General features: G+C 41.0%; 1 protein-coding gene across 1 annotated transcript in view; it reads left to right on the top strand.

Moving 5' to 3' along the window:
* The window catches only part of gtf2ird1 (GTF2I repeat domain containing 1), a 57,212-nt gene that overhangs the window by 30,675 nt on the left and 9,729 nt on the right, over window positions 1-16,808 (top strand). Inside the window, exons 10-19 of the mRNA XM_080749880.1 lie at window positions 1,149-1,174; window positions 2,176-2,305; window positions 3,441-3,484; window positions 4,133-4,213; window positions 6,728-6,847; window positions 11,363-11,416; window positions 11,951-12,028; window positions 14,729-14,912; window positions 15,728-15,789; window positions 16,444-16,509. Of these exons, the coding sequence (XP_080606006.1) occupies window positions 1,149-1,174; window positions 2,176-2,305; window positions 3,441-3,484; window positions 4,133-4,213; window positions 6,728-6,847; window positions 11,363-11,416; window positions 11,951-12,028; window positions 14,729-14,912; window positions 15,728-15,789; window positions 16,444-16,509 (845 nt within the window). The remainder of the gene's footprint in view (window positions 1-1,148; window positions 1,175-2,175; window positions 2,306-3,440; window positions 3,485-4,132; window positions 4,214-6,727; window positions 6,848-11,362; window positions 11,417-11,950; window positions 12,029-14,728; window positions 14,913-15,727; window positions 15,790-16,443; window positions 16,510-16,808) is intronic.

Raw genomic sequence — 16,808 nt, 5'->3', positions numbered from 1 at the left:
CCCGCATTTCCCAATGGCCAGCACGTCCCTGTCCACTGGTGTCAGAGATGACATCCCCGTGCCGGCATAGTGTGCTAAATAATGTTACCCCTCTCCTCCATCCATTTGTTTTAAGCTGATTTAAATGAGGCGCCAGGCCTTGTTTGAGATAACACGTCTTCTAAACGAATCCTGTGGGCAGCTCATTAGCGTTAATACAATTAGCGCAGATTGAAAATGCGATTAATTCTAAATTACATCGCTCTCCTTTTGTCATTGAGAGATGTTTCAGGCATGAACCCCCGTTGAGTTATTTGATGGGCTTGTCTGTAGCTTATCTGCTCGGTGCACTTTGTTGACTTTGTACTTTTTACAGTGAATAGAAAGAATTGCCACACATCGTCGCTGTCGGGCAGAAACCTTGTATCTCCAAAGTTTCAAATGTGTATGTTTTTTTGGTAAAGCAAAGCTCTGCTTCGTCATACAAGACCGTCGCACAAAACTAGTGAAAACAGCAAATCTACAAGCACACAACGCCTCGCGATGCGAGGCGTTGTGTGCTTGTAGATCGGCTGTTTTCACTGGTTTAGCAAATCTTTTAGATGATAAATACGAAACGAACGGTTTTGGACATACAAGGTTTCCATCCGACAATGACGTCATACTCTTTTAGTGAACTATTGATTGTGTCATTCTAATGCAGATGATAATATAGGCATACAGAGCACTGCTTATGGATAAGCAACAGGTCAGAGGTTACTGTGCTCTTTGGGGGAGGGCCTGTTTGTTGCTACTAATAAAATATCTGCAAAAAAGGTTAGACCAAGGCACTCTTGGGGGAAAGTTAAAAAGCCTTTATTTCAGGGCTAATGCATAGCAAAAAAATATTTAAAAAAAAATGCACCAACAGATCCTCCTTACTCTCTGCTTTCTAATAAAATATCAGATTATACCAGTTTTATTTTTTTTGCACTATGATGATAGTTGATAGATGTAAAATCATGATAATTATTGATAATAATTGTGTGTCCTGATCCGCATTAGATATTGTTTGATATCTCTGACATAAAATCAGCCAGGCCAGGCAACCCAGTTGTTGGTGACCAGATAATGTGACAACGTTTTTTGAACACAATTATTAAAATTATGTTTTCCTTTTTCTATTCCAGAATGTTTGACGAAAGAATTTTCACAGGTAAGATTGCAGTTTGTTTAATAATAATGCTCTCATGGCATTTTTAATACAGTTTCTCATGCAGAAGTAATGCATTTTTCATAGTTCACATCCTGATATGGTGCTGGCTGGGAAATGTGGTGTTTTATGTAATATCAGAGCTGCCATACACAGGTTTCTGTTTGTTGCGAGGAGCTGATGTGCAGTGATATTTCAGTTCTACCTCACAAACATGCAGTCCACATCTTCTCAGAACGTGGAAATTAAATTCAATAATTATATCCAGCTAAATCAATTTAGTTCCACGACATTGCCTGTGTCACTCGGGTGGGACCTTTTTAACCAGAAATTACATCCTCAAGTGAACTTGAGTCGGAGACACAGACGCTTGATATGACATTTGGGTTGTAAATAGTTCCACCAGAGGTTCTGTTTGGTTTAACCCATTTAGGTCTAGAATTATTTAATGCTTTAACTATTGAAAAATAGCAGATATACAAGCTCACAGCGCGGCACCGAGTGCCGCGCTGCGAGCTTGTAGATCTGCTATTTTTGAAAAATCGTGATTTTTATTCTGCAAGTCTTTGAATATATCTTTTTTAAAAGCAAACATTTGTAACTCAAATATTTGCTTCTGGGTGGTCCCTCGAACAACCTATTTTGAGATGGGGGTCCGCGGCCAAATACATGTAATTTTGGGGGTCCTTGACAAGAAAAAGTTTGGGCACCACTGACATAGAAACATGCGTTTTTTCAGAAACCTATGTTAGGATTTAGGAGACATATAGAATAATCGGGTAATATATTCAAAGACTTGCTCAAATTGTCGTGATTTTTCCAAAAATAGCAGATCTACAAGCTTGCAGCGCGGCACTCGGTGCCGCGCTGTAAGCTTGTATATCTGCTATTTTTCACAAGTTAAAGCATAAAACAATGCGTGATAGCTGCGTTGCCGGTCTTAATGCTTTAATAGCTCACTGCGTTTGGGTGAGTTTCTTCTTCAATCGCTCTCTCTCTTGAAGCTGCGGGCAGAGCCGCCAAGGAGGAGGGCAAGTGTGACATGGGCTCTGCACCCGAAGACGGTTTCCCTGACAACCTCGGTGTCCCGCCACCCGCTACAGTGGATCTGGTCAGCAATCCTCACAGCAGCAGGTCAGAAAGCACCCTTTATCCCAGAGCTGCAAAATATCCTTAGCCGATTGCTCTTTGAAGTTTTTATAATTGAATAACCGAGAAGCAGGTTTTTTATATATACACTGTATATTCTGTATTTCTGAAAATGTAACTTTGAATAAAACATTATTTTTTTCCTTTTTCTTCGCATTTCCTCCCAAAAATCCATTGTTTTATTCAAATTGATTAGCGATGATCTTTTATAATCGATTAAATTGATTAGCTGCTTTATATAAACGTGACTCTCTGCAAAATCCCGTCAAGCATTCTTTTTTTGTCTGACAATAGTCATGTAGTGTCTTTACTCTTTAAGTCAAGGGTCTTCAACAGGGGGTCCAGGACCCCTAGGGGGTCCTCAGAGTTACAACAGGGGGTCCTCCAAATCTTTGTGTGTTAGAAACCTTTTTCCTCCTTTTTTATATTAAGCATTGGAACACTAGCGTCCATATTCTGAGAACTTTAGCCAAAAATAGCTCTACAAGCTCACAATGCCTTGCGCTGCGAGGCGTTGTGAGCTTGTAGAGGGGGGGAAAAGAGCACACTAAGTACAGACTGAAAGATCAAGTTTATTAATTGACGGTTCAAGTGGTTAAATATCTGAAAACACAAATTGACATGAATCCAAAATACACCGACGATTGTGCTGTCAAACGATTAAACTATATGGAATCTATGAAGGTTGTGGGGGTCCCTGCTTCGTCTCTCTCTCAACTAAGGGGTCCTTGGCCTGAAAACGTTGAAGACCCCTGCTTTAAGTGTTCACTGCACAGCATTTGGATGAACAGACCCTTCCTCAGGAGTCTGTCCGACCTCAATTGTCTTATTAAGATACTTGTTCTCCTAGGTAGGACAACATATAGCCTACTGTAGGATTCTAGCACTACATTTGTATTGTGCTTAGCTTTATTAGTCTGAATTTGTCTGTTGTCTGAATTGTTTGGGCCTAATCCTATTATACATTTGCTCATAGTCCATGACGAGTGTGAGGAAAAAAAGCAGCATTTTGACAGTCAAATGGATCTAAGCCATGACAAAGAAAAACACTCGACTTACACATTTTCAATGCCTCAGTTTTCCAAACTGCAGTTGCTAACTTGTGCAGTTTTTGTTGCAGATCGGCAAGTGCGTGTGTGAGTCCCCTAATTGATTGTGAAGCTGGTAAGTGTAAAGAAAAGCGATGAAGTTGACTTTCTCTCCAACTCTATGAGACTTAACGCCCCTTGCTATGAAATAACTCCATCGTATTGTATTCCAAAGTGTCACTTCCCTAACCTGACATTCGCCAGATAGTTGCAGCAGTGCGTAACGCTCTGCCTTACATCTGGGCTCTCTCGGGCACACTCGATGTAAGGGGCGGGCCATTTTTTGAATTTCTGTAGCTGGTGATTGGATGTGGCCGTTTCTATCACAGTCTGGGAGTGCCAACTCCAACCACTCATATTGGCCTGTCTGCATGACGTTGCACCCAGAATCCGCCTCCTGGGTTTCCACGTGGTCTGCAATCAGACTCTATTGGCTCAGAGCCGCTCAGAGCCCGCCCATAGCTGCCGCTGATTGGTCCGGCCCGGGACTTTACGAGTGTTATCAACGCTGGCCGAGCAAGCCCAGATGGTAAAGCAGAGCGTTATATACGCAATGCTGCCACCATCTGGCGAAAGTCAGGTTATCACTTCCCACTTCTGACACCGATATTTAACAATCCTTGAAAAAAGTTCATTTTATTTTTTCCCCCCCGCACTGCTTCTCTCTCACAGTCATTTAAAAACATCTATCTCGCACTTAATTCCCCTCATCTGCTCCCCTCAGGTCCTTCTGGAGATTGCATTCCTTTGAAGAGGATTAAAACGGAGCCCCCAGACGGGGAAATCATTCAAGTGACTGTGCCAGGTAGTGTGTGCACAGCATTACCATTACCTTCTCACATCATTCGGCTGTTAAAAGTCAACGTGGTCCCACCGAAACACTGCCATTCAGTAATGGTCTAACAGCAATTTAACCCATTTAGAACGGGTACACATTTTGTGTTTCATTATTCTATGCTTTAACTATTGAAAAATAGCAGATATACAAGCTCACAGCGCGGCACCGAGTGCCGCGCTGCGAGCTTGTAGATCTGCTATTTTTGAAAAATCGTGAAAATTTGAATTTTGACCCGATTCTATAAGTGTCTTTTGAATCCTTCTAAGGTTTTTTTGAAAAACCAGTGTTTCTATGTCAGCAATCTGGCCAGCCATCGTCAAAGAAAAGGTCCTTTTCACTTAACTGGAGCTCAGTTAGTCTGTTCTTGAGAGACTACTATGTCTCAGTGGTGCTCAAACCTTTTCATGTGAAGGACCCCCAAAATGATATTTATTTGGCCATGGACCCCCATTTCAAAATATCTAGTTCCAGGGACAACGCAGAAGCAAAATTTGAGTTACAAACGTTCGCTTTGAAAATACATATATTCAAAGATTTGCACACATTTTCACGACTTTTTCAAAAATAGCAGATATACAAACTCGCAGCGCGGCACTCGCTGTGAGCTTGTATATCTGCAATTTTTCACTGGTTAAAGCATTCAATAATTCTAGGTCTAAATGGGTTACGGTATACGAGGCAGTGGAGGAAATAAGAGGGGAATTGCCGTTGCTAACTGTCATAGAATATTATCTAACTGGAATATTATCCGTCATTTAGAAGAAAAGAAAAAACTGTTTAAACGTTGGCCAAAATGTCAAATTAAATGAGAAGCAAAAAATGTATCCGTGGAACCGCGTCAAACTTAATTGAATGCCTCAACTCCTAAATTCCAAGTGCTTGTCAGGTCGGGGCGTTAACCAGTTCTAATATGATCATTTTTTGGGGGCGCTCACAGCCTGAAAAAGGTTGAGAATCACTGATTTGGAACCAAAATAAGCAACCTAATCTTGCTCATGTCATGCATGTTGTACTTATTCTATTTCTTATGCATCAACACATTGACACAAATATTTATTGTTGTTTCCAGAAAGTGGCATACACGTTTCCTGTAGCGGTACGGTTTCCCATACCACATTGTTCGATTGGCTCGGCAGCAGCTTTGACCTGGAAAACTATATTTCTACCACTTTCTGTGGTCACATGTTCAGATACTGGATTCTGATTGGCTTAAAACAGTGTTAAATCAGTCAACAACCTCGAGTTGGCTCATGGACCCCGCCCACTGTTGTGTTGCAGTTGATTGTAACTAAATAACCTTGCAAGTTACAACTGTGTTTTCTTTCATTTATATGGAACCCTGAAACAGTGGTAAATCAGCCAACAACCCACTCCCTCTCATGGTAAATGGCTTACATAAACCGTATACAGGGAGTGTCACACCAAATTCTGGGCCCTGGGTACTTTTAACAGCACGGCACTCGGTGCCACGCCTTGCGAGCTTGTAGATCTGCTATTTTTTGGAGATTTATTTTTTTGCAAGTCTTTGAATATTTCAAATCCTTCTATGTTTCTGTCAGTGGTGCTCAAACCTTTTCATGTGAAGGACCCCCAAAATTATATGTATTTGGCCCACTGACCCCCATCTCAAAATAATTAGTTCCAGGGACCCCCCAGAAGCAAAATTTGACTTACAAATGTTCGCTTAAAATACACATATAAAAAAAACACACTCCATTCCCATTGAAATGCATTGGCAGAAACCGCCCTCATAGGTAGAATATAAGTGTGGTGTGACTGTGCCCTAAGTGCCCTATAGTATTCCTATTCTTTAGAATTGTTGTTCACCACAAATGCTCTCCATCTTAACTATTGAGAAATAGCAGATATACAAGCTCATAGGGTGGCACTCCGTGCCGTGAGCTTGTAGATCTGCTATTTTTGAAAAATCATGATTTGAATACATATTTTTAAAAGCGAACATTTGTAACTCGAAACATTTGCTTCTGGGTGGTGCCTGGAACAACATATTTTGAGATGAGGGTCGGCGGGCCAAATACATGTCATTTCGGGGGTCCTTGACATGAAAACGTTTGAGAACCACTGATTTTAGAAGAAGGATTTAGAAGACATTTATAGACTCGGGTCAAAAAATATTCAAAGACTTGCGCAAATCTTCAAAAATAGCAGGTCTACAAGCTCGCAGCGCTGTGAGTGTGGACTCGGTGCCGCGCTGTGAGCTTGTATACCTGGGGGACATGTCTCCATTACGACATTTCGCCACTCCGACATTGAGTTCGTATTGTCGGAGTGGCGACACTTCCATAGAGGTTATGTTTAGGGTTAGGGTTAGTGTCGGAATGGAGATAACCGTATACCTGCTATTTTTCTATAGTTAAAGCATAAAAGAATGGCTTAAGTGTTGAAGATCTAAAGTGACACATATTTGAGTTCAGGCCTAAATGTCCTAACTGTCCTTGCTGGTGTCTTCCTCATACCCAGAGGCCGGTGCGTCCTCAGAGGAGCCCTGCAGTGAGCCTGTGGCTGAGCCCATACTGACCGCAGCATGTCCGGCCACAGCCTCACCCTCTGCTCCACACCACCCCCTGGAGAACCACTCAGGTAACTGCAGGCAGGAGGCCTCTTTGCCACTGTGGTGGCCCCCGCTTCTTCACACACGCTCTTTTCACTGCAGCAGCAGCAGCAGCTCCAGGGTGGGGGGACGCCCACCAGGCAGCCTCTGACACAGTCCCCCCCCCCCTCCCGACCCCCCCCCCCACCTCACACCCACCACCACCACCACAGACAGCCTGATGCCAGCCAGCTCTGCCAACACGTGCTCTGCCCATTGTTAGGGAGCTAAATAAGCCGTGTCACACACGTATGAGACCACTTTTATTAGATTGCTTCCTCTCCCCGCCTTCCCATGCCTCCCCCCCCCCCCCCCCCTCACCCCCCACTCTCCTAAAATGCCCCAGTCACTAGTAGTGTATACCCAGTCACCCAGCCTTTATATATACCCCACCCCCAACCTATACCGTAGATCTGCTCTTGGTCCCAGGGCTTATGACACAAACAATGGCTCTCACTCTGGAAATGTTACAATGTTTCAGCTCAAATAACCTGTTTTCGTGACTTTTATTTTTCTTAATATAAAATTAACATAAACCTAACATAAACCTTAATCTATATACCGTATGTGTATGTGTATATATATATATATATATATATATATATATATATATTTATGGTCTGGTAATAAAAATGTGGAGACAGCCAATGAACCAAACACAATTGGCTGTGTTCGCTGCACTAGTGACTCCTACTGGTTGGTCAGGGTGCCTGTTCTCAGCAGGGGGTGGAACTGGGAGGGGTAGTGTGTTCCTCCGCACGTGTTGCGTCCTCCATGGCAGGGGTTCCCAAACCTTTTTGGCTCAGGGCAGCTCTACAAATACTTTATTCATCCAAGGCACCCCTACATTATCTTAATGAATGTAGGGGTGCCTTTTCACTTCTGGCACCTTATATTTATGGCATATTTTAGCGAGGAAAACATTGAGATAATGGCTATTTTGGTGACTGAAGATTTACAATTCAAGTTTAAAATGATCCTAAATGGTTGTTTTTAATTGTCCAAATCATTTCCAAATATTATCAAATTATCTCGCGGCGCCCCTGGACTGCCGTCACGGCACCCCAGGGTGCCCCGTCACCCACTTTGAAAACCCCTGCTCCATGGGATACCTCTCACTGTCAGGTGAAAAGAAGCGGACTGTCATACTTGTCAGAGGAGACATGCGCTCACACCCTCTCTATCGCCAGCCAGTCCCTTACTGGCTGGCAGCGACAAGGGACAGCTTACGGAGACTTGGAAATTGACAGAATGAATAAAATTGGGAGAAAAAGATAAAAGGAAAGTGAAGAAAAGACAAAGTGCGAAGACTGATCGTTTGTGCACATTTCCAGATTGCGAGTTCCGTTTTCGTCTCTAGTCCCCCGTTTAGCTACTGCGTTAGTGTGTCCAAACCGCTCCTTAAAACTCCAATTAAGACCCAGCACACCCTATTATATCTCCCAATTATATCCTGTAGACTGAGATAGAGGAAGGTTATCAGGAACATTTGAGTAGACTTCAACTGCATCACTGGCGTTCCTATTTTGGGCACGTCAATCATCACAGGCGAAAATGGCCAATCTACGGTCTCACAATTTGTTGTGATGACGATGTGTCGTAGGCTTGTCGATCAGCAATTTTCACTGCATGTGGGCTGTCACGATATGACATTTTACATGACGATTAATTGTCACTCAAATAATTGGCGATTAACGTTTTAATTGTGTTTTTGTCGTTGATAATTACATTTCTGTTTGGCTTTTAGGCTTTGAAGTTGCATATGGCAGATATGACACATAACCTAAACACACAAATAAATTACTGTCATATTTGACAACTTACTACTTAAAAAATTACATTGATAGTGGAAATAGCCGATCTACAAGCTCACAACGCGTTGCGATGCGACACGTTGTGAGCTTGTAGATCTGCTATTTCCACTATTTCTGACATTTTTCAACATTCACGATTATGACGATTATGACAAAATAATTGCGATAATGTCAAATAATCACGATTAGACGATTATGTAATAATTGTGACAGCCCTAACTGCATGACACCGTCTTACGACAAAATCAGGCTTAAGTGGTTCACTTCAAACTCCCAAACTGTGCCTCATTCATCCAGCTGCATTTTGAGAATCGTCCCGTAAAATAGTTTGCGATTTATCCCTATTTATTTCCTCTGTCTGTGTCCGATCCAGTATGAGGAGAACTTGTAAGGCACACAAAAGGCAGTGAGTTTTCCAAAATGTGTGCTTAGAAGCACTGCATAGAAACCAACCTTAGTGGTGAAAAGAAACTCTTGTGGGCCCACATATTGAGAAACTCTGCATGTTGTTCTATAAAATAAAAATATATCTATTTATCAAGTGATTTCTCAGTGCAAATGGGTATATGAGGACATTTTTGCTAAATTTATACCACAAACATTGTACATGCCTGGTATTAGAACCCTAAGAACGAAGTCTCTACTCAAGTGGTCCTGGCCTTAGCCTAGGTGGCTTTTTGTTTTTTGATTTATTTTGTTGATTTCATTGTGCTATTTTTAAGTTTTCTTTTCTTTCACAAATGACCTCTTAAGGAAAGAAAATGATGGTAAGTACAGTAAATACAGTATGACATTAAGAATAATTTACTCTTCAACTTTAAATGCCCACAGCACACACTTGCATTATTACTGTTGTAAGCGAGCTTTCACATGAGAAATATATCAATCACATCAGGAATATACGTATGTTTGGTCAAAAATGTATCGGACAGTTTCTGAATTTCTTCATTCAGTATTTAGATATTTGATATTCATTTTCGCCCATTTTCCCCCTTCCAGGACCTTCCTATACAAACCCATTATAACTCCATTTTAACCATGATAGATTCAATTAAAACACCTGTCCTTTTTTCTGGTGACTCCTGACACCCTCCGAATACGTGAGCAGGCTGTGTTTTTTCGATAAAATGTTTCATTGATTTCTATTAATCTTTTGGGGAAATGAAAAGTATTAAATACAATAAAAGATTATAAAAAATAAATGAAAAAAGTTATTGAAAAAACGCGGCCTGCTCACGTATTTGGAGGGTGTTAGGAGTCAAAAAAGGACAGGTGTTTTCATTGAATCTAACATGGTTAAAATGGAGTTTGAAGTTATAATGGGTTTGTATAGGAAGGTCCTGGAAGGGGGCAAAATGGGGGGAAATGAATATCAAATATCTAAATACTGAATGAAGAAATTCAAAAACTGTCCTGGGTGTTCCCAAAAGCCTGATTAGACAATAAAATGACAAAAAAGTTTTTTTTGAAAGTGAAACATCCCTTTAACAGCATTGGGTTTTGTAACCATTTTGTCACGCTTCATATAAACCTATAAACCTGTGTAGAGGTTTCAAATAAATATTTACCTCTTTATTATGTATGAGAATGCAAAGCTTGCTGTTTCAATGAGAGATGATGATGGTGCTGTATCTTAGGATGAAAGCCCCTGCAGAGACTACACAGACTAAACTAGAAAGCAGAAAATGTTTTGGGGGAAGGAAAAAAAACGTCTCTGAAAATAGATTACCGTGAGCTTCACAGTGGATGTTGTCGCTTGGGCAGGTGCTTTGCTGCTTGCTTGCTTATTAATGTGCAAGTTGTGCTTTTTTTTCTCCCCCATCTTTACTATTTTAATATTACCCTTGTGCAGCCAGACTGAGCCAATTATTGTCAAATGGGTTTTCAGCAGCCTTTTGGTTGTCAAAGCACAATACTAAGATCATGCCTCAAGGAATCTATCTATATACCACTTAAGTAAACAAGTTAATCCCCGTTGTTACATCTCTGCTTTCTCACAGGACTTCGTCATTTGTTAACCACTTTCAACCTGGCGCCCATTGTTAAATTAGCCCAAACTTTCAACATTCTATTCATAATGTTCTAAAATATCAGTTCTACGGCTTGTAGATGGACAATTTATTTTTGCTATTGATACTTTGTATGATAAAGTATATCGTCGTTGTCGGGTGGAAACCTTGTATGTCCAAAACCATTCGTTTTTTATATAATAAAAAAAAAAACGAACTAAACTAGTGAAAACAGCCGATCTACAAGCACACAACCTATCTGCTGTTTTCACTACTTTTGTGCGACGGCCTTGTATGATGAAGCAGGGCTTTACTTTGGGAAAAAAAAAACTTACAAATTTGAAACTTGGAGATACGAGGTTTCTGCCCGACAGTGACGATATTTTAGTGATTATGTTGCGAGGAAAACGTTGAGATAATAGCCATTTTCGTTAGAACTGACTGAAAATAACTTTGTACTACAAGTTTAAAATTACACTAAATATTTTTTCAAGTGTCCAAACAAATTCCAAATATTATCAATTTATCTCGGGGCACCCCTGGACTGCCGTCACGGCACCCCAGGGTGCCCCGTCACCCACTTTGAAAACCCCTGCAGTAGAGTACAGTACTTCAGTACATGTATTTAGTTACTTTCCTCCACTGTCCGTACTCCTCTAATATGTCCCTTCATATCTTGCAGCTGAAGTTCTACCAGCCAAAACAGCCTCCCAGGTCCTCCGGAAACCCTCTGAAGGTACAGTAGAGAAGAAAATAAGCTTTCAAAAGGTCATGTTAGAAATGACCAATATGAGATTATCTGAATCCACTGCATTCTGCACACTACAGCAATAGTTAAACACTGCTGTGCAATGCAGTGTAAATGTACACATACAAATTGTACGTTACGGTCGGACTACACCAAAAAATGTGCACATGCGCGTACTGTCCGTGAAGAGGCTCGCGTATGCGTAAACGCTCCAGGCTACACCAAGGAGGGAGTATATGTGAGGAAGACCAGATAGTCTGTGTACAAAACGCATACGCCTACTTAAAAAATAGAACCAATCCTATTTTTAGGGAATGCGTATCCGTGGTTCGCGCTATCCGTACGCCTGGTGTAGCCGGCTGAATTGATATACATTGGATCTATCCAAAACGCGCATACGTGCGCGCGCCCCGCATATGCACGCATACGCACTGACGCGCACGAAAAGGCTTGGTGTAGTCCGGCCGTTAGTGTCTTTGTGTTCTTGATTTACAGAGGTTTTGTGTCTGGTGTTTTCAACAGGAAGTCTCATTGAGGACATAGGAGAGATGATTCTGCAGCTGCGGAGGCAAGTGGAAAGTCTCTTCAGCATTAAGTATGGTAAGCTGCATATACTGTATAGAGAGAGAGAACTGCTTAGATCAGTGTTTCTCAACCACTGTGCCTGGGGACCTTTGGTGTGCCCCTGAGAAGGGTCAAGTGTGCCCCTTGAAACTGCTTGAAAGCCAGTATTGTATTTATCATTTTAAAAATGATTTAAACTAGTGAAAACAGCCGATGTACAAGCACACAACAAAAAAAAACAACAACTGGAAAGTGGAAACTGATTCATATCTCAAGTACCTGTGAAAGACCCGCGTGATTCCTAAACCCACCAGGCTTGAGCTAAGACCCGCCTCGTGGAAACGCAAGAACTTCCAGGAGTGGCTGAAATCCTTGCAGGACACATGGAGGGTGGATAAAGTCAGACCTAGTAAAGGCATGAAGACAATCTTAAAACTTGTACTGAGAAAAGCCTGCATTTGCACAATGCACAGCTATTAATTTAATTGTCACTACAGTGCTCAAAATAAACTGTGCTTAAAAAAATTACTTTGTACTGTGCTTAAAAAAGGGAAAACTTTGTAACTTTGCTAAAGAGAAAAACGTACTGAGAAAGCTATTAATTTGTCACTACTGTGCTCAAAATAAAAACTCTTACTGATTAGTTAAATTGTTATAGTTTGGATATGGCTTTCTTTGGGCATATTATGCTGCGTGTATTATTGTAATGGATCAGTAGGTAGTAGGTAGGCCTATTGTATTGCTTTAAGAGCACTATATGCATTTTCATACTTAAGATTATTGAGAGAGGCGTTTCCGCGAGGCGGGTCTTAGCTCAAGCCTGGTGGGTTTAGGAATCACGCGAAAGACCCTGGTCCATAAGTCATAACGTGGCTCGCAGAGAAACAAAATGGCGCGTCTAGGCTGCATTGATTTCTATTCTATGCTGAAACATAAAAAGGGCTTTATCTATGAATAAGGTGCAAAGAACGCCAGGGAAGCAGAGATCTGCCTGTTTTCACGGCGACACTTTACCGCGATGGTCGGCCCCGGTTTGGATTTTAGTTTCACGAGCGTTTGTAAACAAATGGATTATCCTCCTCAATCGTCAGTGGACACTCACGTGCACACGCACAAAGCTTCCGAGGCTCTTCAAAATGAAAGCGTAAGTGAACGGCGGCAGCAGCAACAGCTAGAAATGTTAGAAACCTTGGCTTCCCATGTGTTAATGAACAGGTGGGTGTGGTCACTTAAAAACATAATTTTAACTCTTTCTGTGCACTTTTTTGAAAAAAACCTTCCTCCAAGTATAATCATAATACCTGATGATTATGTTCTATTATTGGAGTTTGATTAACTGTTGCACCCCTACAGTGTAGTGTTTGTAAGAAAACAGATTGAATCATATGTGGGACCTTGCGGTAGTTTTCCCTGGTGCCGTGTGAATACCGTACTCACTTGATAGTGACTTTCCTCCTCCTCCTCCCCCTTATTTCACTAATGTCATTTTGACCATAAATAAGTTGCCGCTATTAGCACTTAGCCTCTGTAGCACTTCATTGTTTTCTTGTGCTCTATTCACGTGGCCGTTTCCCCTGACAAGGGTTCATTGCATTTTGTAAGTCACTTCGGATACGAGCGTCTGCTAAATTGCTTTTTTTAAGGCTATCTGAATGCTCGGTCAGGGGATTTCAGTTGGAACTGAAAACCAATGTTTCAGATGTGACGAATAGATGATGAGTAGTGTTAGTAAATAAGTTACAGGATATATGGTTATATAAACCTGTTTATTTCTTCCTTGGCCAGCGTGTCTTTAAGATGTGCTCTGAAATGGTGGTGCTTATGAACTGACAGGGATTCTGATGGCGTTCTCAATTTACAAACCGTCAGCTTTAGTGCCTGGAGGTACTTTGGCATATAGAGTGCTCATTTACAATCAAGTCAAATCAACTCTTATTGGCCCTCATGTCTGTCTGTCTGTCTGTCTGTCTGTCTGTCTGTCTGTCTGTCTGTCTGTGTGCTCGCATACATATGTTTTTGTGTTATCTGTGCTATCTGAATGTATTACTCCAGCCCATGCCATTTCAGAGGAGGGAAAATCAACCAAAAGTTGTGCATTTTGTAGGTAATCAGAACCCAAAGTCCCAACTTTTTTATTTATTTGTTTTATTTTTAATGGGACACATTGTGAGCTTGTAGTCCGGCCATTTTTGTGCTTTCCGGTTATTCGATTAATCAAAAACATGATTGATGAAAATAAGCGACTATCACAAATGGCATTCTGTATGTAACTAAAGCATTTGTGCTAATGGAAACTACAATGCCTGCCCTTCTCCAGTGAAAGCAGTCCTGTCCAGACAGGCCTGAAGAATCCATTTCCCACTGCCATACTGAGATTACAATTACACCTAATCAATGAAACAAGCACTTCCGTTCTTTCTAGTAGGGCTGCAGCTATTGATTCATTGCGATTATTCTATCGATATTTCTTTATATATATCGAAATACATGAGAAGCATGTTTTTGTTTTTGTTCTCTATATCAACAAATCGATTAACCACATACCACGTACGCATTATTCTATACTCACAATGATCCCCATCACGACACATTGATAGCTTGTAGATTGTCTATTTTCAAAGATAAAAACCTTTTTTCAGTTTCACCTATAGTGACATGTCCAAAATAGGGATTCATCGATTATTTCTTAAAAATATTGATTATTGATTAACTGTTGTACCCCTACTCTCTACATAGCTGAGGCTCTGGGCCTTCCCGAGCCAGCCACGGTCCCCTACTCCAAGTTCCAGATGTACCCCGAGGAGCTGTACGTCACCGGGCTGCCAGAGGGCATCGCCTTCCGGAGGCCCAACTGCTTTGGAGCAGCCAAACTGCGCAAGATCCTGGCTGTTAGCAGTCACATCCAGTTTGTCATCATAAGGTGAGAGCCGCTGCAGGGAGGAATCACATACTGTACACACAGGGCGTCTGCTTGTAGATCTGCTATTAGTCGGGAAAATGTGTGCAAGTCTTTGAATATCTGTATTTTTTTAAGCGAACATTTGTAACTCACATTTTGCTTCTGGGGGGTCCCTGGAACTAAATATTTTGAGATGGGGGTCCGTGGCCAAATACATATCATTTTGGGGTTCCTTCACATGAAAAAGTTTGAGCGCCACTGACATAGAAACATACTGAAGGTTTTTTTTCAAAAAACCTTAGAAGGATTTGAAATATTCAAAGACACATTTTCTAGATGCTCTAGTCTAGACATACTAGAGCATCTCTAGCATTAAGTTCAGAGCTTAAATCGACATGTAAATATGAAATGTGAAATGGTATTAAACATAGGCCTACCTGTACCATATAAGAATAGTTTTAGCAATCACTTTTTTCACTATTTCTGTACCCTACCATTGTATAATGAAGTACTGTAAAATACAGGGCTTACATGGTTAAAAGACTAATCGATTTAGTTGAATATGACTAATCAATTCGATTTTGTTTGTCTTGATTTGTTGACAAATAATAATAATAATAATAAAGAAATCAACATAAAAAAACCTGCTTTTTGATTACCAACGTGAGCAAGATGAAGTCGCTTATGGGTTCTAAATACCTGTTTCGATATCCTTTCCTTTTCAGTTAATTGCCCAGCCTTAATTTGAACAAAGGTTGTTAACTGGTTAAGAACTGCCAACATAGCTGCATGTGTACTTCTTCTGGTATTCATGATTGCTGTTGGTTTCTCTCCAGACCGGAGCTGTTAACTGAGCAAGTAAAACAAGAGTTGCCTTCCACCCCGACCTGTGATTCAGGTACGTCCATCTTCCTCCTAGGTTTAATTTACTCATAGATTATTTCAAGATCAGATCCAGTTTTACATTTTCTGCAGACATTTTCTGAATTCAAATCCATTTGAAGTAGTCTTTATAGATTTCAGAATCCTACAATGATAACGACATGAACCCTAACATCCCTTTCCTGGGAATTTCGCCGAACCTTTGGCGAAAAATAGTAGATCTCACACCGCGTCGCAGGAGGCGAATTGTGAGCTTTAGATTGGCTATTTTGGGGGAAACGGAGGGGGGCAATACTGGTCCACAAACTATATAGGACGTTAAGATGACCAACACCAAAATGTAAGTTTTGTTAAAGATGTTTTGTGGGCCAGAGTGTTGAGAAACGTCATTTCAGTTCAAGCTGAGAATTCTACAAGCTGAGAGCACTTAAGGGTAATTATAGATTCAGTTTTCTTTTGTTCCTGCTCTATAAAAGTTATGGGATGAGGTCGGGCCCTTTTGGTATATTTGGTACAACTCTAAAAAGGTGTTGTTGTCAAAAAGCTTGACAGCAATTCTAAAATAAGGAGCGGCCAAAACGCTCCATTTATAAAACGATACATCTTCTGAAAGAACAATACAAATGTCGAAGAAATCCTGACATAAGTAATTATCCTTCTTTCTCCAAAGAACTGGATTCGACGGATTCAGTGACAGAGGATGCCGCAGCTTTATCCAAGAGACCAGGCTTTTCAGGTGTGTTTTAAGGACAAATGTTTCATGAACTGAATGTAATGTTTACAAAGCTGCATGGATCACTTTCTTATCTCTGAAACATAGCTGTTGCTGAAATGAAGGTCAATATCTATTGTAGCATTTTCAGCACCCAGCTTCCTGCATGGTTTATTCAGATCCCCTTTAGCTACTGCTCTTGAAACATCAATTCTTCCAGGAGTCCGCACAGAAATATTACTTTTCTTGGTTCCAGACCAGGGACGTCAATTGGGTATGGCAGGGGTATGCAGCTGCCATACTCTGGGTCCAGGGGGTAAAAT

The sequence above is a fragment of the Nannobrachium achirus genome (genome assembly GCF_963921795.1).
Source record: "Nannobrachium achirus genome assembly, chromosome: 19".
NCBI classification, from domain to species: Eukaryota; Metazoa; Chordata; class Actinopteri; order Myctophiformes; family Myctophidae; genus Nannobrachium; species Nannobrachium achirus.
The sequence above is the reverse complement of the archived record's forward strand: the minus strand, read 5'-3'. Positions and strand labels throughout refer to the sequence as shown.